This window comes from Hippopotamus amphibius, chromosome 8 (genome assembly GCF_030028045.1).
Source record: "Hippopotamus amphibius kiboko isolate mHipAmp2 chromosome 8, mHipAmp2.hap2, whole genome shotgun sequence".
Lineage (NCBI taxonomy): Eukaryota > Metazoa > Chordata > Mammalia > Artiodactyla > Hippopotamidae > Hippopotamus > Hippopotamus amphibius.
Genome location: NC_080193.1, coordinates 143,671,964 through 143,696,037, shown reverse-complemented (window position 1 = coordinate 143,696,037; position 24,074 = coordinate 143,671,964). Strand labels below are relative to the sequence as shown.

The window sequence follows — 24,074 nt, the reverse complement described above, 5'->3', positions numbered from 1 at the left end:
AGAGGAGAGGTGGGGACATTTTCTTACCCATAAGTAATAAACAAGCTTCCTAAATTACCCAACTCTTTCACAACTTTCTTTCTTGGGAAAAGTATATCATTAAAAGTACAATGTCTCCACTTACTATAATTGGTGTGTTAGTCTTGGACTATGTAAGGCAACTCAATGATTTTATCAACGTAAGCATGCATATATAATGTAGGAGCTGGATGTTCTTTCATTATATTGGTTTCCACATATCAATTGTAACCCACTGGATGGAATTTTAGGCTGGAGCCTTCCAAAAGGCTCTCAGTGAATAAGGCTGAAAAAATTATAGAACATTAAGCCTCCTGATTAGCTTCTCAGAATTAATTTGCTCAGAATAGTCAAATAATAAGGTAACAGAATGAAAGAAGAAAGAAGGAAATATCACAATGCAGTTTACTTTTTTTTTCTTTTATCCACTTTAAGTGTAGAAACTCAAATGGAAGCTACAAAGTCTTGGAACTTAATTGTGGAAGTGACATATCATCAGTTCTACCATTTTCTGTTGGTCACACAGACCACCCCTGGTGTAATGTCGGAAAGGACTATGCAAGAGTGTGAATACCAGGAGACGAAAATAATTAGGGGCTGATTGGAGGCTGACTGCCACAGCCATTGGGGAGTTTGTGCCCTTACCTGCCCCACGCATGGATGCATTGATGCAGACATCCAAGTCTGTACTTTCTCTTGGATTTCAGCCCATTTTCTTAGCGGTGTACACTTAGCTTATGTACCCAGGCACTATTTTGAAGTTAGATGCTGTAAGACCATGTACTTTGACAACCAACTTTATTCACCCACTTAATGATAAAACTCACTAGTTTTCAGAATATTCACCCAGCGGTGCCTTCATCACCACAATTAATTTTAGAAGGTTTTTATTAGCATACAACCCCCAGCCCTCATAGCCCTTAAATTTCACTCCCCAATTCCCCATCCCCCCTCAGCCCCAGACAACCACTCATCTACTTTCCGTCTCTGTAGATTTGCCTGTTTTGGACATTTCATGTAAGTGGAGTCATATAATATGTGGTCCTTTGTGGCTAACTTCTTTAACTTAGCCTAATGTTTTCAAGGTTCATCCATGTTGTAGCATGAATCAGTACTTCATTTCTTTTTATCCCTGAATAGTATTTCATTGTATGGATATAATACATTTATTGTGTGGATATAATGAGTGGATTTATCCATTCATCAGAAGATGGACATTTGAGTTGCATCCTCTTTTTGGTTATTACAAATGAGGCTGCTATGAACATTTGTGTACAGGCCTTCCTGTGGACATATGTTTTCATTTCTCTTGAGTATATACCTAGGAGTGGAATTACTGGGTCATATGGTAATTACATCTTTAACCATTTGCAGAATGTCCAGACTGTTTTTCAAAGTGGCTGCACCAGTTCACATACCCACTAACATGTGTGAGGGTTCCAATTTCTTCACATTCTCATCAACACCTGTTATTATCTGTATTTTGACTGTAGCTCCAGTAGGCTGAATAATGCCCCCCAAAGATATCCAGGGTATCCCTGGAAACTGTGAATGTTACCTTGTATGGAAAAAAGGGTCTATGCAGCTGTGATTAACTTAAAAACCTTGGGATGGGAGAGATTATACTGGATTACCCAGGTGGGCCCTAACTGCAATCACTACTATTTTTCAAAGGGACAGTTACTGAAAAGAGGCAGAGGGAGATTTGACTATAGAGAAAAAAGGAGAGGCAAGGTGACTATCCAGGAGGAGACCGAAATGATGTCCCAAGTTCAGGAACGCCAGTAGCTACCAGAAGCTGAAAGCGCGAAGAAACAGATTCACCCCTAGAGCCTTTGGAGAAAGTACAACACTGTCAGCACCTTAATTTCAACCCAGTGAAGCTGATTTCAGACTTCTGACCTCTGGAAATGTGAGAAAGATGGAAGTATCTGTATATATCAAAGGGCAACATGATGAATGATGAGGACGTGATATTGTCTTATAGTTTTGCAAGATGTTACCACTGGGGGAAAACTAGATAAAGGACATATATAATCTCTCTGTTATACTTCTCACAATTGCATTAGCCATTCTGGCAATGTGCTACTACAGTGTGTGGGTATTCTATAAAGCAACTTTACCCAGTGATAAACCACTTGTGCATAGGTCAATGTCCCATGCATTAAGGAATATGGACCTTTCAACATTTTGGAAGTAGCATATGGACACATTTCTGCCAGTTTGGGCTGACCCTGGTATTGACTCTAAGGTGTCAGTACTACTGGGTCCACAGTGCATGAGAACCATGGAAAGGAGAGCTCCTGGTGAGGCAATGCACCTTGTCACAAAGACCTCCTAGGTATTTTCAGTGAAAAACCTAAGGCTTTAGTAAATCTGGAACCTCGGTATAAATTGAGTGATTCAATTTTATAATGCATTTATTTTTCATAAAGAGCAAGGTAAGAATCCTCATATCATGGTAACATATCTTTTACCTTTTCCCTCTAATTGTCATTTCCTTCCCCTCTTCTCTCTTCAACAAATACATCAGGGGAATCAATTTATTCAAGTAGGCATATGTCAATTTTGTTTCATTTTTCTTTTTGTTAAAAAGAGAGACACTCAGTCTGTGGTCCAAATCACCTGTAAACTTTATAGAATTCTTCCCAGGATTTTATAATCACAAGAGCTTTCCACCATGCAGGTGATGAAGAGTCTGATGTGCAGACAAAGGAACCAAGCTGACCTCCTCTTTTCCTTCTTATCAGTTTTTCTGATAGATTTGCCCTGTCCTCCCAGAAATAGTCCCAGGTAGTCTTTAAAACTCTAACAACTGTAAAGACTTCTTCCCAGAATAAAATAGAAGTGAGTTAACAGTTCACCTCTGGGGTGCCTCAGGAATGAAAATAATCACAAACTGCACATGTCCTGTCACACCCCCGACAGTGATGCAATCCTCCTGAACTTTGCTCTAGTAAATTCCACAGCTGGGTCAACGCTCAGAGCTCTTAGTCCGGGCAGACCCATTGGTGACTGGCAGCTGCGTTTTTCATAACAGGCACTCTCTCACCTCTGCTTACAGTGTCTGTAGCATAAATGAACCACAGGGAATCTAAGTAAAACTTTTCGACAAAATGCTCATAGTTTGCTGTTTGGGGACACCCGCATTTTATTTCACAAACAGAAAACCAAGAGTGTGCACTCATTTATACATTAGAAGTCTTTACTCGTAATACTACATTATACACTCTATACAAAGATACTCAGACTGTGTAAGGGCCTCTGTCTGTGGATAAGTTGTGTATAATTTATGATTTCCTAGATTGTGTTCATTCACGGGGTTCCCTTAAGTCATCGTGGGGGACTGGAAATGTGGTGAACACAGACATACTGGCTGGTTTGGAGATTGTCGGAGGGGTTGACCAAGGCAGTTGTTTCCTTTCGTCATTAGTATTTTGCAAGTGAAAGAAAAAGCAAGGAACACTTGTTGAGGACCTACTATGTGCAAGGTATTGTACCAGGCTTCGGGAGTGAGAGCAAGAACCTTACCCAAGCTTTGCCCTCAAGTAGCTTGCAATTTACTAGCAAGAGACACATGAATATATTTGATATAAATATAGTCAATAAAAATATTGAATAATAGTGCCAGAAGGCAATAAGATGTGCCATGGAATAATAGTTTGTTCTGAATTGAATAAATTATACTTAACTACTTGGTCTGAGATCGGTAGAGAGAGAGACCCATTCAAGCTTGGGTCACAAAAGGAAGATCTGATAGAAAGCAGAAAGCTTGTCGCATGAGCGCCTCTAGGCTAAAGATGCTACTCTCTGATTCTCTAAAGAAATGGACATCATCTAGCTTGTCCCTGAGGATAGGCTATATCATCAACCAATATGTTAATTTGCTAATGATAAAATTTCTTATTTCCCGAAAGCAATTTCAGAATCATGTTTTTCTCCCCTCCCTGCCCCTGTCAATTCCAAACCCTGTGTCACAGGGTGATAATTGTGGTGGGAAAATGCTGTACAGCTTACTTGCTTCCCCACAAGTTCTTTGACTTCAAGCTTAGAAATTGTCCTGGGTAGCAAGGCTTCCTGGGCTGTGGTCAGCAGAAAGACTGGGCTAGTAAAGTGTTTTTCTCTCTCTGCGGGAAGATGACACACACATTTCTTCCAGTGTTACTCTGGGAGGAAAGAATTGATAAGCTGGCTTAAGATTCCTAGGGTAGGTAACATAAGCCTCCTGATTTACAGCAGACATCTCTCCACCAGTGCCTTCTCCGACTCCGGTCTGGCTTTTTGAAACCTTCCTCTAGCTCTGATTGCATAAGTGAAAGGAACCTCAGTGGACAGAGCTCAGCCTGCCATCTAGGGTCCCCTGTCTTCCAACAACTGCCCATTAATTATTTCACATCCCTCGCATCTCTGCCTTTAAAAATGAAGGAGGTAGGCATCTTTGCTGTGATGGGTACCATGAGGTCTGTTTGGGGATTTGGATTGATTGTGATTCTACACAGATAAAATGCCTTATCTGTGTTTAATAGAAACATACAATATGTATATTTTAAATTCCTCTGTGAATTTAAACTCATGAATGCAGTCTTTGTTAGCTAGATCCTCTCTGTGAGTCTTATCCTTTTTTCCCTCTTTTGAAGGTTTCTGGACATTGAAAGCGAAATGGTCAACTTTTCCACTTACTATGCTGGCGTCGCGGTCGCAGTACTTGTCACAGGATATATTCAAGTTAGTAATGCCTCCATTCTGTTTATAGATCCACAGCTGGGTTCAAAGACATGACAATGAAACGCAAAGTGTGTTCTTTAAAGTTATTCAGAAACCCCAAGGACTACAGTTTTATTTCAGGCAGACAGCAGAGGATGGGAAAGGATTCTTCCTCTTAGTTGGGGAGGAGTACCCGTCTAGAGAGATGGAAAACAGATTTTTACCTTCAATGTCTTGTCCTCCCCTGCCCTCCCTGCTTCATCCTCTCTCCTGAGCTCAGAAATAGACAGTTGTGGGTGGGTTCTTACAGGGAGAATGAATATGAACCTTTCTCATACCTGGAAAAAGCCGGGCGTGGAGAGCTGGGGGAAAGCAAACTTGACTTTCTTTTTCTGTTTTTACTAAAGTCACACCACATTGCCATCCAACCCAAATTCTGTAAACTGAGTCCATATTTTAGATTTCAGTTATGAGAGGCCTTGGGGTTATTTAACCCTTAACTAAGGAAGAAAAATATTTCATCTTTTGCCTACTAACATAGGAAAAATAATACATCCCCCCTTTTCTCCATTCCTTTAAGAATTCCAGGAAGTTAGTATTAGTTGTAAAGAGAAATGAGTCCATTTTCACCATCCTGGCACTGCAATCTTAATGACAGGCTTATTTTGCTTGCGTGGGGGAAACTATCAGCAAGATTCCCTGCTTATGTCATAATTTTTGTCTCACTTTCTCTGAAAATCACTGTCCAACAGCCTGAAAACTATATCTCAGTGCTTATTGGCAGGCCTCTTGGGGGGAAAATTCATTCAGAAGTGGCATGCAAGAGTAGTGATTTAACAGCAATAATTTATTTTGGGCATGATGAGCTTTGTTTTACCCAGGAGGAAAGTGAAGCTTAATAAAGCAGGTTAACTTTGCAAGTGGCCGAGCTGGATTCAAACCCATGTCTCTGGCTTCCCTGTTCACAGAGTTTCCACTCGCCTCTACTTTTGGCAGCAGAGGTCCGAGCTCACACCTTAGCTCCCAGCAAGAGGCATGTTGTGAATTACTTTCCTCCTTTTCTCAACTATCATAGTGGAGGTATTTTCTTCTGAAAAGAGAAGGTATTCATGACGATTTTCATTGCAATGCTAACACATTCCTTGCTCCATTTTCAGATATGCTTTTGGGTAATCGCTGCAGCTCGTCAGATACAGAAAATGAGAAAACTGTACTTTAGGAGAATAATGAGAATGGAAATAGGGTGGTTTGACTGCAATTCGGTGGGAGAGCTGAATACAAGGTTTTCCGAGTAAGTGGCTAGTAGGACGTCTTAATGGCTGTGTGATTTTTCACTAATGAAGCTCTTGTTTGTAAATTAAATAACAATTGGAAACACATTTTCAATTCTTTTTGGTGCATTTGTCGCTTCCATTGGGCTTTTATAGGTAGCATGGCTTTTTCCTAGGTAATGCTTCATCAAAATGAATATTAAAAATTGAAAGCCCGGATACTATAATTTGGTTTGTAGGTCCTGGGTTAAAATACTAGATATGAAGTATTATAGAGGAGCGCTTAAAGGAAACAGGGTTATTTCGTCTCAAAGGAAGAAACTGAGGGATGCCACAATCTATGTACCCATCAGGAAAACAATGCGATTAGAATGAACTATCTTGCTTGGTCTGTTGACATAATTTCTGCACATGGTGACAAAAACAAACAAAAAATCAAAACAGTTCAAGAAAAATTCAAACTGGAAAATTAGATTTAAATCCGCTTTACACCTAAATCCTAGTTTGGGTCATTAATAGCACCCCCAGCACCCATCATTTTTGAATGAGCCCTGAGGAGTGAGACCTGTTAGACCTCACCGAATTGAAGTTTGAGGTCCCATGAAAGACAGTGGGTGTGTAGTGCAGTGAAGACAAAAGCAGACTGGATGTTGGGACCCTAGACTCCCGTACTCATGCTGCCCTTTACTTATCTTGACCTTGAACAGATGCTTAACCTTGCTGGAATACAGTTGTCGAATCCCTGTGTAATGTCTTAGGTCCTTTTTTGCTGTCAAGTCCTGAGCCTTGTTTGCTCCATCTGGACCACAGATAATGGGAATGTTCTCAAGAATATGAGTTTAATGTAATTATAATCAACCAATACTCTGGAGCACTTACTCCACGCAAGGTGTAAAGATACACCACAAAACTCCTGATCTCAAGGAACTTACAGCCTACTAGGAGGGATAAAAGGTTCAACCAAATGATCAGAGCTAACATACATTGATTGCTTACTATATATGAGGCACCATTCTACATATTGGGTTGGCCAATAAGTTCATTTGGGTTTTCCAGAACACGTAACAGAAAAACCTGAACGATCTTTTCGGCCAACCCAATACTTTACTTGTATTAACTAGTCCTCATTGCTACCTATTGAGGCAGGTTCTGTTATTATCCCCATTTTATAGATGAGAAAACTGAAACACAGAAAGGCTAAGTAACTTGCCCAAGAAGAGCTTGTGTTTAAATTCAGATTCTGGCTCCAGAGTCTGTGTTATTAACCACTGCCTATAAGCAGAAAGCAACAATTACATACACATACATATATACAGAGTAATTACATTGCTATGGAAACACAGGAAAGAAGATATTACTTCTCCCAGGGGGGATTATATAAATTTTTATAATATAGTTGATATGTGAGTAGAGCCTTGCGGCTGAAAAGATTTAGCAGGTATAAGGGAAAGAAGGGATCTTCAGGACAGACCAAGGATATTAGCTTTAAGAAAGAAAGAGACAAATAAGATGGTTTCCAAAAGCCTTTGCCTATGTTGAACGAGCTCCAGTTGGGAAAACTGGCTTACGGACATACTCTCTTCGCTATGAGGGGAGAGGCTTGATGAACTCCCAAGCTGCAGCAAATTTTCCAAGATGTGAGAAAGGGCAGTGGGGTACAGAAATAGGCGTGTTTAGAAAGGAAGGACTGAACTGTCTCAGCAAGATATTTGAGTTGACCCGAATTCAGTTTTCGTGATCAAAGCCTCTCTTGTTTCTAGTGATATTAACAAAATCAATGATGCCATTGCCGACCAAATGGCCATTTTCATTCAGCGCATGACCACGAGCGTCTGCGGGTTCCTGCTGGGATTTTACCAGGGTTGGAAACTGACCTTGGTTATCATCTCTGTCAGCCCTCTCATTGGGATTGGAGCAGGCATCATTGGTCTGGTAAGAATGTCTTCTCCCTTCTCTCCAGCGGAGACTTCCGTGCCGAGAAACAGCCAAAAGTGAGCAGCTTGAGTCCCTTCTCCTGAGTGTGTTTAGTCAACACCATTATCACTATTTTGATTTATTCTGTTTATTACTCAGTGTCGAATTGCATTCCATTATTAGATTAGGGATTAATAATGTTTTAATAACAGAAACATTATTATATGAATAATAATAACAGCTACATGAATTGAATATTTACTCTTTTGCCAGGCACCATTAGGAGCCTCATGGACATGCTCTCTAATCTTTACAACAATCTTATAAAGTGTTCATGCCATTTTAAATATGGGAAATGGAGGCTCAGAGAGGTAAAGGGACGTGTCTGGAACTGCACAGCTGGTGAGAGACAGAACAGGATTCAAATTCGAGGAACCCTGATTCCAAATCCCCACTCACTCTCCAGTGTGCCTATGGCTTCCTGTGGTCTCCCAAGCTCAGATGCTCCCCTTCAGAAAGCCCCAACAAATATACCTGGATCAGTAACAAACGCATAAAAAGGATTTCTGCAATGACACTGTGTTCTCCATTCCATCCGATCAGTTTCAGAGAGACGGTTATCGGACCCACTCAAAGAAGTATCCCAGTCACAGTTTCCATCCCCCAGGTATGCAGGCCAAGAAAAAGTGTAGGAGTAGGAATTTGGGGTTATCCTGGTTAAAACCACCCCCAAGGATTGAGAAATTATTCTCTTTTACTTTTACAGCAGCCACACTAATAATGTGCTGTAAATGAGAATAGAATTTAAGTGAAAAGCTGCACACGCAGTCACATCATTGAGCAACAGGTACCAATCGCCATGGCTATATTTCCTAGCAAAATATCCTCTACGCTCCACTGGCGATATCACTCAAAGGTTTCCCAGGTAATAGAGAGTGACTAGAGCAAAGAGCCCATTCCACTTAACTAGGCCACCACCTGGCTCTACCACCTGGCTCAAGAAAGATATATTTAACTTGTCAAAACGTCAGTTTCCTCATCTTTAAAATAAGGTTAATACCCCTCAAAGGCGTTGTGATGACTCAAGGCTTTATCCATGTTATGCACTTAGCCCGGTGTCTGGCACATAATTAATTACTACAGAGATATTAGCTTTTATTTTTTTCCCCATCCACCAAATCATGCAAGCTTTACAACAGTCTCTCCTACCAAAGGCTCTCCAGCTGTACTCCAGGGAAACCTCAACTTCCGCAGAGGGTCGTCAGAGATCCTGCAAATATTTGATTCAGAAATTTTTCCCCTCCAAATACATTTCATCTCTTTCTTCAAACCGACAAAAGATTAATATTTACACGCAAATGGATCGTATGTCACATTTTAACATGTTGGAGACCAACAGCATAAGCTGGTTAACTTGTGTTTCAAATAGGCTCAAAGAACAGTTTCTCTTGTCGTCTCAGTGTCCACATTTCAACTTCTTGTAAGTGTGTCACCGATTTGGAATGTTGTAACTCTGCACGGGTTTCTTGTTGAATTCAGGTCTGTGCCTGTTTGCGCAAAATGATACAAGCAACTTCACTAAGCTCCATTCAAAGGCAGGACAAAAACAGGTGGAAGGGCAATAGATGACAGATTAGAATATGACATATTAGAAGTGATCACGGGTTTTGTGTGCCTTTGTCTGAGTTTTATATACTTAATGATGGGAAACACGAACAACTGTTAAATATTTCCCAGTATACATCTTTTAAGCTCCTCTATCAGTTTAATTGAAATATCAAGAGATTCTTTAATGTGCCATTACAATAAAAACTGATAACATCTACAACTACTGAATTTTCTCATTACTGTGCTACCGGTACATCTTTCAGAAGTAAGTAAGAAGAGGATGGTGGTAAAAATTGCCATGTCATCTGTACGACCCAAATTCAGATTTTAATGTTGATTAAAATATCTTTCCTCTCCTTTATTATTTATTGCCTTTTCAGTTCACAAGGTTTATGAAATGTGGACTTGTGAAATAAACATACCATAATAAAATACTACTTTTACTTATATGTTAAAATTCTGTCTAAGATTTTGTTTGATAAGAGTTTTGCTGCTAAAAGTTTGGAAAAACTTGGATGGTAAACTCCCTTAGTCTGGGTACTTTGTATATTTTTAGGTTTCTGAGTCAGTTAATCTTTCACAACATTTGCTTTTTCCCCTTCTTGCTTCTTAATCTGTGCCAGGGAAGTCTTTGGTGGTTGATCCTAACTAGGACTCAATCCAAGTTCAATTTTAGAAAAAGTCACTTGTTTCGTATTAAGTGCAATGTCTGTTTCTTTCCTTTTGTGAAAAGCAAAACTAGCTAGTTGAGTCCCTCCGGGTGAGTCAAGGCGGTGAGATATTTACCTGCAGCTTCCCCTGTGGAATTACCTCTGCGGCATCAAACCTTTGTATGCTCAGAACCTCCCTCTTATTCTATATTCCACCCAGCATGACCCCTGCATGGGCCTCTGGTCGTTGCATCTGGTGTTTGTCTATAAACTGCGACATGGCCTTTGGCCAACGGCAATGAAATGTGACACGGTTTGACTTGCAGACTTCATTGATGTGATGACTGAAACACTGTGGTCACACTGAATGCCCTATTTAGGACATACTCTGTGAGCAGCTCTTTTTGAGGCTGGCTTTTATGGGGGTCATTTTGATATGTCAACACCCTAACACCCGTGGATGAGGCCTAACATGGCTCAGACTTGGACCGAATTCTTTCCTCGGTAAATGCTGTTCCGGTGGGAATCTAGTTTTGTATTAAACTGTGCCACATGTTTGCTCTGCTAAATGAATCACGGAGTGACAGGGCAGCTCACCTAATTACCTGGTCTTCACATTTTATTTTCTTCTTTTGGATTTCAGAGTGTGTCCAAGTTTACCGACCACGAATTGAGGGCCTATGCCAAAGCAGGGTCAGTAGCGGATGAGGTCATTACATCTATCCGAACAGTGGCTGCTTTTGGTGGTGAGAAAAAAGAGGTTGAAAGGTTAGTTAATCGAAATGTCTGCCACTTTCCTGAATTTCGTTGATCTGCAAACAACCCTGGATTTTCCCCATTTTGTATAAAGTGGCATATTCAACTTGCTACGGTACCCTGAGGGAGCTTTTGTTCAAGAGGTAGCTAAACGAAGTAATTAGATTGGTCAAAGCACTTACAAAGGACTCCAAGCCTTTAGCTCTGTGTGCTTGAAGATGTTGTAGTTGGTGGCTTTTAGAAAGCCATCGTAGGTTGGATATTTATTTCAAACTCTGATGATGTGTTCGTACACAGACCACACTTCATGCCAGTCTAAAACACTCTCTTCTGCCATTAAGGAAAATCCTGCCTGATCTAAAATGTAATTTTGCACATTTTTATTGAGCACTTTTGTATTCAATGTGCTTTATTCAGCTACTGTACTATATGCTCTTTTTGAGTTTAAGATTTCTAAAATTTAGCATATCTATTATAAACCATCATTCTAGGAGATTAACTGTTAATGAAAATCAAAACTTAAATGATCAAAACAACACAATTGTCAAAACTTTGATTTCTATTTATTCTTCCATCTATCTAGTATTTATTGCGTGCTTATCAGGTGCCCGGTACTGATTTTATAAAAGAGCCACCAGCTTAATTAAATTCTTATTTCATACACTGTAGATCTGGTATGACCACATCCTCCGTTGCTACAGAATTCACCAAATGAAAAAGAGAATAGGATTTACAATCTTCAATTATCCTCTTTTCCTTTTTTTCCTTTTGCTTCTTTTGTTTGTGAAGTGGTTGCCTTTCTTCTCATAAAAAATTTCATTAGCGCATTTCCTCCACTATGTACGATATCTTTCATGGCATGTGACTTAAAAGAATTCAAACACAAATAGTACTAGATCCCTCATGGCCAAACATTTGTGTTGAAAATTCTTTTCTCTTGGGGCAAAGCTCAGCCGACTCTACTCATCCAAGAAGTAATCAACAATGGGGCTTATTGGGCATCATCCTTTCAACCCATCGTCATTTCCAGGTTGAAACAAATTTTAAGGAACTATGCGGATGTCGTCGTTGTGTTCTTTCCCTAAAGCTGCTCTGTGTTTGGAGTGATTTTATAATCACTGATTAAAACCACTGTGCTGTGGCCTGTTTTAAACATTTTAACTTGAGCTGCTGCTGCTGCTGCTGTTGCTGAAAGAGAGTCAAATGTTTTCTCTTCACAGGTATGAGAAAAATCTTGTGTTTGCCCAGCGTTGGGGAATTAGAAAAGGGATAGTGATGGGATTCTTTACTGGATTCATGTGGTGTCTCATCTTCTTGTGTTACGCTCTGGCCTTCTGGTACGGCTCCAAACTCGTCCTGGATGATGGAGAATATACAGCAGGAGCCCTTGTCCAGGTATTTCCATCTTGATGACCACGACAGAGCACTTCCAGCCGGTATCTCAGAAAAGTCCACAGTGAAGGCATTCTATTTATTCCATTAGTGTCTGAGGGAGGACACCCTCAACGATTTGATGGAGTCCATCTGTTGAAACAAGCAATACTTATGCCTTTTATACTAAAGGGATGCTGAGCGTGTGAGATCACGAGACTCGCGATTTAATACTTTCCAATCAACGGATGATTTCATAGCTGTAAAACAATGCTTTTTCTGATTGAGTCCAAAACATAATATGCCATGAAAAAGGAGAGTCAGGGATCTCCTAGTTAAACGTTAACAGCTTATGTGGTTGAACTTAACAATAGCACAAGATATGTGCTAATGGACATAGTTGTGAAATACACTCACTCACAGTTACTAAAATACGAAGCCAACAATATCCTCAACTGAACAGGTAAAACAAGCATATCTTATTTCTGACTTGCACCGTAGCCACACTATAGCGAATGCCTTGGCAACTTTAATTTCCAGTATCTTTTCAGTTTTTCTTTGAAAGATAAAGAGCTGGAATCACTTGAACTTTGTTTAAATATGATAAATCATGTTAAAATGTTTTGTAAACCGTAAAGGGATAGCTTAGGTGGAAAGTGTTACTACTATTGTAATTTAACCACTTTCTTAATACCCTTAATATAGCTGTGCACATTTGAAAAGCCAGTGAAAGTACTGCAGGTCTAAAATCTGACTATAAAGTTCTTTGTCTTTATTGATCTAATGATTCTTAAGCGCTTTCAACTTTACCAAACTAGAAACACCGGTAGTTGACTTTAGTCCCAGCAGCTTATATCTGCTTGATCTGCAGAAAGACATGTATTGAGAAAAGACATCCTTCTTTTGATTCCTTGCCTGCCAGGAGAGGACAGAAGTGTGCACAAATAACAGTTCGAAAATGAAAAAATGGTAAATTAAAAACATATAATTCCAGCTGGAACCACTGAATTAAAAAACAAAACAAAACAAAAAAACCTTGGTGACTCTCTCTAGCAAAGATCCAGTTTTATGGTTCCGTGAAGAGATAAACTGAGGCATCGTAAAATTTTTAGGAGTTTATTTGAGCAAGAATAATTCCAGTTGGGCACACTAAACCAGAAGTGGTGAGAGGGGCTCTATTCCTAGAAGCTAGGGGAAAGACTTTTATAGAGAAGAGGAGCAAAGCAAGGGAATTATTTGAACAGCTGCAGCTTAAGGAGTTGCCTTCTTTGGGAAAGCCTAATTGGCTGTTGGTGACTGGTTGTCTTTAGGTTTTGATTTCTTAGCCTCGAGCCTTTTAGGCTTAGGTTTTGGTCCCTTCTGTTGGCTGCTAACACATTAAAGCCACCTTGGTCTAATGGTGTCCTTGTTTAACTCATTTAACAAGGTGTCATCTTCAATTTTCCTGCCCATTGGGTTATAGGCTACTCTATGCCTTCTGTAAATAGTTCCGTCTCTCCACTGATGTTTCCTGAGTACCTACTATGTGCAGACATGGCAACCTATGTGTCTCTCACATTTCAGTCATCAATCACTAACCTCACCTCTTACTCCTAACCTCTTCCTTGCAAGCCTCCACTTACATCTTAAGAACTTTTTCTTTGGGAAGATGAGAGACAGCCTTTAACAATACAGTCATTGGTAAGCATTCCCTTTCTAGTTCTCTCTGTCCCTCCCCCTCTCTCTCTGCCTTCTGTGTGCATGCACTTTTTTGGCCATGCCCTGAGCAGGGAACTATAAAGGCTGAGTCTGCATGAGCTGAGTTGAGTGTTTTTAATGCACTAAACTAATTAACAATTAGGTTAATCTAACACATTTTGTGATGCACAAAATCCTTACGGGCTGCATGGTAATTGGGCATAAATGGTAAGTAGTTCACAGAAACGACTGTCATTAGTATCACTTGTCCATGGACAAAAAAACATACTCTGTGACCTTTTTTGAAAAAAAGATGAAAGGGAATTGAATGGTGCTAAAGGCTGCTCTTTCATGGCCGTCGATAATGAAAAAGTACCAGCAGTAATAGAGAGGAACATTCTTCATTGAGTACAAGGTGTCAAGCACTGAGTGAAGGACCTAGCATAATTACCACATGTAATACTTACAACTCCATTCTGTGATTGATGCTGTTATGCTACCACTTAAAAATGAAATGGAGCCATGGGGTTGAGGAATACGTCCCAAACAGCACAGGGTGGGATGTGAGCTCAGATCTCTGTGACTCTGAGGCTCATTAACCACTGTTTTCCTGTTTCTCAGTCTCTTCCAAGGGGCCACAGACCCCTTTCTAATTAATTAATTACTTAATTTGAACTATAGTTGATTTACAATGTTGTGATAGTTTCATGTGTACAGCAAAGTGATTCAGTTATACATATACATATATATTCTTTTTCAGATTATTTTCCATTATAGATTATTACAAGATATCGAATATAGTTCCCTGTGCTGTACAGTAGGACCTTGTTGTGTATCTATTTTATATATAGTAATGTACATCCATTAATCCCAAACTCCTAATTCATCCCTCTGCCTCTTTCCCCTTTGGTAACCGAAAGTTTGTTTCCTATGAACAGGTCCCCTTTTCTCCAGCACAGCACACAGATAAATCATTCCCCAGGGGTCTCTTTTGCCCTTCCTCTTCCCACACCCTGGTCCACAGGGCTGAAAAGTGTGATATTTGGGGTGAGAAATGATGATTCATCTATCTGTCTCACTCTCTCTTTCGCTGAGAACCCCGAGAGAGATGTTCATTTGAGGTAGTGCTTGCAAAGCCAGGCTAAGCAAGAGTCTGACTCCAAACTTCAGCTCAGGCCACTAGTGAGTTGGTCTAGAATCAGCAAACCATGGCCCCACAAAGTCAAATCCAGCCTGTGGCCTGTTTGTGTAAGTAAAGTTTTATTGGAACAAAGCCACAGTCATTTGTTTCCTGCTGTCTATGACTGCTTTTATACTATATAGCCATGGAATTGAGTTGAATAATTGCTTCAGCCCCTTTGGCCTGAAAAGCCTGAAATCTTTACTAACTGGCCCTTTACGGAAAATGTTTACTGATCCCTGAACTAGGACATGTGGAAGGCTTCCTTTGCTCAGTTAGGGGGACCTCTGATGAGGATGGTCCTTTCTTTTGTTTTTTTTTACGTCTTTATTGGAGTATAATTGCTTTACAATGTTGTGTTAGTTTCTGCTGTACAACAAAGTGAATCAGCTGTATGTGTACATATATCCCCATATCCCCTCCCTCTCAAGCCTCCTTCTCACCCTCTACATTATCACAAAGCACCCAGCTGATCTCCCTGTGCTGTGCAGCAGCTTCCCACTAGCTATTTTAACTTTGATGGTGTATATATGTCAATGCTACTCTTTCACTTCGTCCCAGCCGCCCCTTCACCCCGAGTCCTCAAGTCCGTTCAGTGAGGGTGGTCTTCCCACAAATTAGGCCACAAGGACTATTCTGTCTGTTCATCTTATCATATGATAAGTGTGGAATCTCGCATCTTTCATTTTTCATCACCACTATTATTTATGCGGCGGGCATGGGGTTAACTGCCTTTACGCACATTATCACTTAATTCTCGTAACAATCCCTTCAAGTACATGCCATCGTTATCCCTGTGTTACAGATAATGAAATTGGGGGGCTTGAGAGATTAAACTAATCTGCCATGGGAGGAAGTACCTGCCGTAATGAAGGAAAAGGACATGTGGACAGATGCGGGATAGGTGAAGAGACAATGTCCCCATGCACAGCGTCAGGAATTCAGGGAGAGGGCGGGAGGCTCACAGCATCTTGACATACGGAATAGAGAGGTTCCTGGAAAGGGAGGAGATGCCTGGCAGGCTCTGAGAAGCCCCATGGTCCAGCCAGAAGGGAGAAAGAGGATGGGTATGGACTCTGGGGTGTCTTGCCCTGATGTGCTACAACCCGTGGGAAGAATCCAGCACATGGAAACCACCACAGACTAGGATCATTTGATTACCTGAAAAAGACTACATTCATGAGGTCCCAACCTTTATTTCAGCTCCGCAAATAACTCCAGTCCTGAATAGACAGTGGTCCACGAAAAAGCCTCCACGTGTCACATGACACACACTCATCCTTTGGTTGGAAGGGTGGCGACAAGGAGTCTTGGGCTCCTCCTAGAGGCCGCCATGAGGCATTGCCTTTCTGCCTCTTCCTTCATAAACAGCGCTAGTAAAAGCAGAGTGCTGTCGGGTAGGAATACCTGGTCGTGATCAGGTAGGCTTCCCCTCACTCAATGAGATGGCCGGGTTCGTGGGTCAAAGGACAGCTGCCCCAGCTCTGCATGGGAACCCGGCCACTCCATTTGTGTGTAGTGGCGGCAGAGGAGCCTGGGAACTGGACAAAATGTCAATCAACAGCTTAGATTCAAATATTGCTCGACCACTTACACCCCGTTGAGACACTGGGTAAGTTGGGCAGCCTCCATCCACCTCTGTTTCCTCTTCTGTTGTAAGGATTAAAGGAAGGAATACAAGGAAAGCGCTTAGAAACATATCTTATTATTATTGTTATTATTATTGCTAGCAGTAGCATAGCAGTAGGATCCCCAAAACGAGTTCACTCGTAGCAGGAATACAGCAGAAGCAGAAGTAGCAGACGTATATTGCACGTACCAGTCTCTAGGACAGTCAAGGCAATCAGAGTGTTTCCGCAACCCTTTAACCAGAAAACCATTATAAGGCTGTTGATATAATGAGTCAAATCATTGAACCACTGAGCTAACCCACTCAGGGTCTATATGCTGCCTTGCTTAGACCTCTTACTGATCTAAAAACATATCCTTCTTTGTAGAATAGTGTTCAATCAACAATAATGTGGTCTTTTAAATCATAACAGTAGAAAAATTGGAGACACTTTGCAGAACAAAAACTATTCCAAGTGTTCCAAGGCTATGTAGCTTTCAAACCCCCACAGAATATTTCTGAGATGTCTTTGAGTTCACCTGGATAGCCCAAATGACAGCAAGCATTATTTACAAGTTGATGAAAACGATGTCTCTCTTTTTATTTCAGATTTTCCTCAGTGTCATAGTAGGAGCTTTAAATCTTGGCAATGCTTCTCCCTGTTTGGAAACCTTTGCAGCTGGGCGTGCAGCAGCCACCAGCATTTTTGAGACGATAGACCGGGTATGTACAAGCCCAAGAGTAAAAAAGGCCATTAGCACGTAGGGGGTGGGGAGAAGAATGAACTTTAACCTCCATGTGAAAAAAGTACGAGGAGCTGTCACACTGCCCTTAATTCAGCAATACTGACTAAGCGCCGTCATGAGCCAGACCCCATTCTGAGTTGGGAGTGCAAGAGTGAAACGAGCAAATAAGGCCCCTGCTCTCACATCGTGTGGGAAATAGGCAATAACGAAGTAGGCACATCCAAAGATAAGATGATGTTAGCCGCTGATAAGTGCAATGAAGGAAATAAAATGGGTCACTGTGATAGTGGCTGGGATGGGGGGGGGAGCTTTTAAATTGAGTGACCGTGACACCGTTTCTGAGCTGAAAACCAAAGGAAATGCGTCAGCCATGCAAAAGAGGACTGGGGGAGGAGTGATGCTGGAAGGCCAGAGCAGGCAGGTGTTTACAGAAGAGCCCTCTAGGTTGGAAAGGGGCTCAGTGAGTGCAAGGAACTAAAACAAAGTCAGTGTGACTCAACAGAGAGAGCAGGAGACAGAGGCTGGAGGGACGGGAAGGGGCCGGATCACGCAGGACTTTCAGGCCAAGTTCGTACGGTTGGGTTACTTCTAAATGTGACAGAAAGCCTACAAGCTTGTGAAGGACCCTGATAGCCTGGCTAGGATTTTCCTGATTAGTCTATTGAAACACATTGGAGGTCAAGCCAGAAAGGACCAAGTCCAAGAGCAGAAGGGGGGAGGTGGCCCTATGTTGCTCTTCCTCTCTGAAAACACGCCCTGGGCTGAGTCAGGAGCCCTGGAGATCCAGAGGGGCTTTGTGGGTCCCTGGATCGTAACTATTGACGAGACATAGACCTGCCCGAGGAAGCTGCTCACTGCTATCTATTTTACGTTTTGGGGTTTCACGTATCGGGGTATAAAGAGCTTGTTGAAAACCACATAGAGCTATCCAAATTCTACCTCATTCTTAGAGTTGCTGTGTGCTCAGATAAGATGGCGAGTCCAAAAGGCCCCTGAAACTATGGCAAAAATTAAGGCAAAAAATTATTTTACTACCTTTACTAGAGACCAAAGAGGAAGAAATAGATGACCTTGTAGCCCCGAAAGGAGGTATGATGAATGTCTCTCACGCGTGTGGGAGAGGGAAGGAAGTTGACCCTGGAGGGTTCTGGTGGCAGGAGACGCCCCGCACTCTTGTCTAATGACCGAGCATGGTTAAGTTCTGAATTAGGCTCACCACGGACGGCCACAGTGGTGGAGTTCAGCATATCAACTGAACGTGGGTATATCTGAAGACACCACTTGAAGACATTCTGTTACTTTCAGTCATCATCTATAGTAGATACTCAAATGTAGGGTGCTAGTGGACCTTGGCCCCTTGAGACTCCTCTACTTCCTCAAGTGAAAAAATGGGCATATCAGCTGTCTAGTGAGGTTACAGTGATGATTGCATAAATGAAAAAAGCATATTAAAACACCTGTACATTTCCTGTGGTATCTCAATATTACAATACTTCATAACAATATCAATACATTATATAATAATATATTAATTATGGATCAATATAGTATATGATAATATATTAAAATAATTATAACACATTTTATTATATAATAATACATTATATTATGTAATAATATATAATATATTAATTATAATAATATATTAATTATTGATCATACTATATGTTTCTGAAACATTGTATGGAAAAACCTGAACAAACTTTTTGGCCAACCTATTATATTATTATATTGTCATTATATAATAATATATCATAGTAGTATACAATAAATACTAGTTATATTAAATTAATGTGGTAATATTTTATACCAATTATATGATCCTTGACATTTTATATTAATTACAATTCACTGTATTAATTACTTATATAAGTTTGGTTATATATAAATATATGTAATATGTATGAATACTATTATATAGTAATAGTAATTACAAAAGTAATAATGTCACATTAATTTCTCAATAAATGGTGGTGAATGTTATTGCTATTATTAATGCATATTTAATGCGGAAGCAACTTATCTTCGACATATCACTGCAGTGTTTTACCTGGTTGTTGTGCTTTTTATGAATCAGTTCAAACCGAGACGGATGGTAAAAGCATCTAATACGTGCTGTTGCTGTATCCCCTTTATGTGCCACTCCAGAAACCCCTCATTGACTGCATGTCAGAAGATGGTTACAAGTTGGATCGAGTTAAGGGTGAAATTGAATTCCATAATGTGACCTTCCACTATCCTTCCAGACCGGAGGTGAAGGTGAGTGCCAATCTTTTCCCAGTTTTCTTCTTTGATGATTCATTTCCAGAGCCACACATTACTTGTTTTCATGAATCATGACTCATTTGCCGGGAACAAGGCACGGAGACACGTTTCTCTGGAAGTGTCCTCGGGTGTCTTGTGTTCCTCAGGCCCCGAAACCACATTCTCTGTGATGATAATAATACGCAAATCCCTCTGGTGGGAACGCAGTCTGACAGCACATTCAGGTTAAGTCAATGGGTGATGCTCTGTTAAAATGAGTGGCAGGTCCTGTCCCTGTGACATACACACATATGTATGTAAACTAAATGTCAACATTTGTAAAAGTGCTTTGTGAAACATAGATCACAAGGTAGTACTTACTCAGTAAAGACTTTTTAAGAGATGGCTAAAAACTTCCTTTATTATATCTGTTCAGAGCCAGCTCATAATCGCTGTTCAACAAATACCAGTTGAATTGAAATACATCTTTCATTTCTGTTTTGTCTTCTGTTCCCAATGCCAATAATTTTTTTATTTTAATATTTTATTTATTTAATTATTTTTAGTTGTGTTGTGTCTTCATTGCTGCATGTGGGCTTTCTCTAGTTGTGGCGAGCAGGGGCTACTCTTCGTTGTGGTGCGCAGGCTTCTCATTGCAGTGGCTTCTCTTGTGCAGCACGGACCCTAGAGCGCTCGAGGACTTCAGTAGTTGTGGCATGTAGGCTCAGTAATTGTGGCTTACAGGCTCTAGAGCACAGCTTCAGTAGTTGTGGCGCATGGGCTTAGTTGCTCTGCAGCATGTGGGATCTTCCCGGACCAGGGCTTGAACCCATGTCCTCTGCGTTGGCAGGCGGATTCTTAACCACTGTGCCACCAGGGAAGTCCCCAGTAGTTTGTTTTAATAAAATCTTCTACTGCTAAGTGGCTTTCTCCCCTAAGCTAACTGGGACAGTGTGCTTGAAGTATCCTGGCATGTCAGAAATGTTTTAAATTAGATTCTGAGACATACTTTTCAAAGTTGGCCTGGCTTATTTACTTCAACAGTGTTACCACACATTATTTTATTTGTTGGTTACAACTACCAGTTTATTACTAAGTAACATGCTAAATGCTAAAACCACATCCTAGGCACTATTTACTAATTTTTCTGGTTATTGATGAAAAGCAGTGGACATTGCTGTGAGGACATAAGGAAACACATACACAGTGTCCCCACAAAGGACTCTAACATGTAGCCGAGTTGACGGCAAACTGAATATTGTTCTTTTCTTTTCTCTGCAGATTTTAAATAACCTCAGCATGGTCATTAAGCCAGGGGAGATGACAGCTATGGTAGGGTCCAGTGGAGCCGGGAAAAGCACAGCATTGCAGCTCATTCAGCGGTTCTACGACCCCAGTGAAGGGATGGTATGTATCTTCTAGAACCTTCTTAATACACAGGGATAGGAAATTGCAGATGGTTATATATTGGTCAAACACAGAGGCCTAGCATACGCTGAGACCATCCTGACATCTGCAGAGCTGACAACGATTTTCAACGGAACCAACTGGGCTAATTCCCTCCACGGTGGTTGTGTTCGATGAATAACCAGTCCATCTACTCAGTGCTGTGACTGAATGTGCAGATACATTCAAAATGGTATTGCTGCCTCTTCAGTGAGGAAACATTTCCGCTTCTTTCTTATTGTAACAAAATTATTATTGGTCCCTAAGGTTCTCCAAACGCTACGTATAAGAAAGCTGACACAACCAGAATGAACAGGGAACAGCTCTTGATCATTGCTTTGACAAGTTAGGTTAAAAAATAATTACATAACTTTGCAAATTACTGTCTCTTTCTCCTTGTGTTTCTCTGACTATAAACATAAATTGAAACTAAACAAATAAATATTAATAGTTGCTATTTATCAATATTATATGTTGAGTACTGAATGAAAATCATCACTTATTTTCACAGTGATGGGACTTCTCTGGTGGTCCAGTGGTTAAGCTCTGAGCTCCCAATACAGGGGACATGGGTTCAGTCCCTGGTTGGGGAACTAAGATCTCACATGCCAGTCAGAAAAAGAAAATTAATTCTTTAAAAAAAGAAAGTATTTTCACAGTGACCTCCAAAGATAAATATGCTTACTTTATACATGAGGAAGCAGAGAGGTTGAGATTTGCCTCAGATTTGAACCCAGATCTGTTGGATGCCAAAGGCTTTGCCCTTCTCACTCTGGCCCAGAATCATTCTTGTCAACGTCTCCTTGATGCCTTGAGATAGGATCACTGGACTGTATATTACGTGACTTCCATGCAATGCGTTCTATATAAGCAGGGACTGTCAGAGTGACATGGCAAATGTGAGAGAGTTTTCCTTTTTCACAGACAAATTATTCTCTGATTGGGAGTTATAGCTCTGCCACATATCACCAAAATTATACTCTGAATATACAGAAATCATGTGTTTTTTGATGTAAAACTTTTACATTTGTGCTAATAGTAATATGTATTAGCTTATCCCACTTATAGTTTCAATTGCCTTTGAACAGCCAAGTGTCATTTGATGAATCTGGCCAGAAAGTAAGATTTTGTTCTGAACATATATATCCAAGAGAGAGAGATCATTGCTTATGTTCATGGTCTCTTTTGAAGTTCCTTTTGGCCTCAAGTCAACAAATAAAAATATTCAAAGTATGGTGAATAACTGACTCTACTCTTTATTGAGAAATTAAAAACTTTTCTAGTCCTGGGCCGATCGTGCTAAACTAAGTGACCTTTATATCAACGGTGTTTCTACAATGAATTGTCCTACAGCTACACTTGATTTCACTTTATATTGTCATCCTCATATTAACAACAACATTATAATCTTTTACAATCTTTTTGGTCTCTTTTTTTCCCCCATAGGTAAAGTATAACATAGCAGTATGATTCAGAACCCTGAAGGATTACAAGAGAGGTGACCTTGTGTTCTTGTTCTCCAGGTGACCTTGGATGGCCATGACATTCGCTCTCTTAACATTCAGTGGCTTAGAGCTCAGATCGGGATAGTGGAGCAAGAGCCTGTTTTGTTTTCCACCACCATTGCCGAGAATATTCGCTATGGCAGGAAAGATGCAACGATGGAAGATATAGTCCGAGCTGCCAAGGAAGCCAACGCCTACAACTTCATCATGGACCTGCCACAGGTACCCCTAGCCTCTCACTCCAGAGGGAAACCAAGCAGTCATAGAAGGAAAAAAATTGCACAGTAATGTGCATTTCTTTTCATTTGAATCCTAAATTATTAAATTCTTAATGTCATGTTTTAATTTTATGCCCAGAAAGGTACCTTGAATTTCCCCCTTTTGTCTGAAAATATGTTGTTGTTAATATATTAAAAATTTACCAAACTGGAGTAGCTTCCTTTTAAAAGCACCCTTTGACACAGAAACAATTTCCTTATTCTGTCTATTAGACATTTTCCAAGTGGATGATAAATTTGTCACGTGGCAGTAACTTTCACAACGCCTTTTTAAGGTCTATCATTGTCACAGTTCTTTAATTTTTTTGTGCTTGGGCAGCTAATACTGTGTCTTCAGTACCGTATCTCACATATTCAAAAATTTCCTCATTTATCTTCATTTTATATGACAAGGACAACAAAACCCAACTCACTAATATTATACTTGTATGGATTTCGCGGCCAGTGGTCTGCCAAATCAGAGAGTTACTATTACTAGTCAACACATATATAGTGCTTACTACATGCCAGGCACTGTTCTAAGCACTTTACATCTATTAACTCAACTCTCACAATCATCCTGTCAGATGGCTCCTACCATTATCCCCATCTACAGATGGAGAATGGAGGCTCCAAGAGGTCAAATCCCTTGCTCAAGGCAGGCAAGACAAGGATCTCATCCAGGTGGTCTCACTCCAGAGCCCACACTCTAAAATATTTCCTACTCGGCCTTCTAGAATATCTCTATGAATAGGATTGCAGCTGTGAGGATGATGTAGTCTAGTGGTTAAAAAGTATAAAGCTTCAGAATCAGACTGCCTCCATGCAGATCTCAGCTTCTCCACTTGCAAGCTTTATGAATTGAGCAAGTTACTTTACCCCCTCAGACCGCAGCATCTCTTTATCCATCAGTTGAGGAGAATAGTAGTACCTACGTCCTGAGGCATCAGCAGGGACTAAATGAGAGGACACGTGTAAGGAGCTCAGATCCATGCTTTCTACACAGTAGGTGCTCAACTCATGTTGGCTATAATAAGCAGGATAAGAGTCTGACTGCAACCTCCCATTATGAGATTCCAATGTAACCTAGGCATGCAAGATACTCAGTAACTGTTTGC

At 40.6% G+C, this 24,074-nt stretch overlaps 1 protein-coding gene across 1 annotated transcript in view; it reads left to right on the top strand.

Annotated features, from left to right (window-relative positions):
* ABCB11 (ATP binding cassette subfamily B member 11) overlaps window positions 1–24,074 on the top strand; it is a 76,853-nt gene that overhangs the window by 17,893 nt on the left and 34,886 nt on the right. The window contains exons 6-14 of the mRNA XM_057747093.1: window positions 4,656–4,743; window positions 5,880–6,013; window positions 7,754–7,925; window positions 10,809–10,933; window positions 12,142–12,316; window positions 17,368–17,481; window positions 19,653–19,763; window positions 21,030–21,155; window positions 22,718–22,921. Coding sequence (XP_057603076.1) covers window positions 4,656–4,743; window positions 5,880–6,013; window positions 7,754–7,925; window positions 10,809–10,933; window positions 12,142–12,316; window positions 17,368–17,481; window positions 19,653–19,763; window positions 21,030–21,155; window positions 22,718–22,921 — 1,249 coding nt within the window. The remainder of the gene's footprint in view (window positions 1–4,655; window positions 4,744–5,879; window positions 6,014–7,753; window positions 7,926–10,808; window positions 10,934–12,141; window positions 12,317–17,367; window positions 17,482–19,652; window positions 19,764–21,029; window positions 21,156–22,717; window positions 22,922–24,074) is intronic.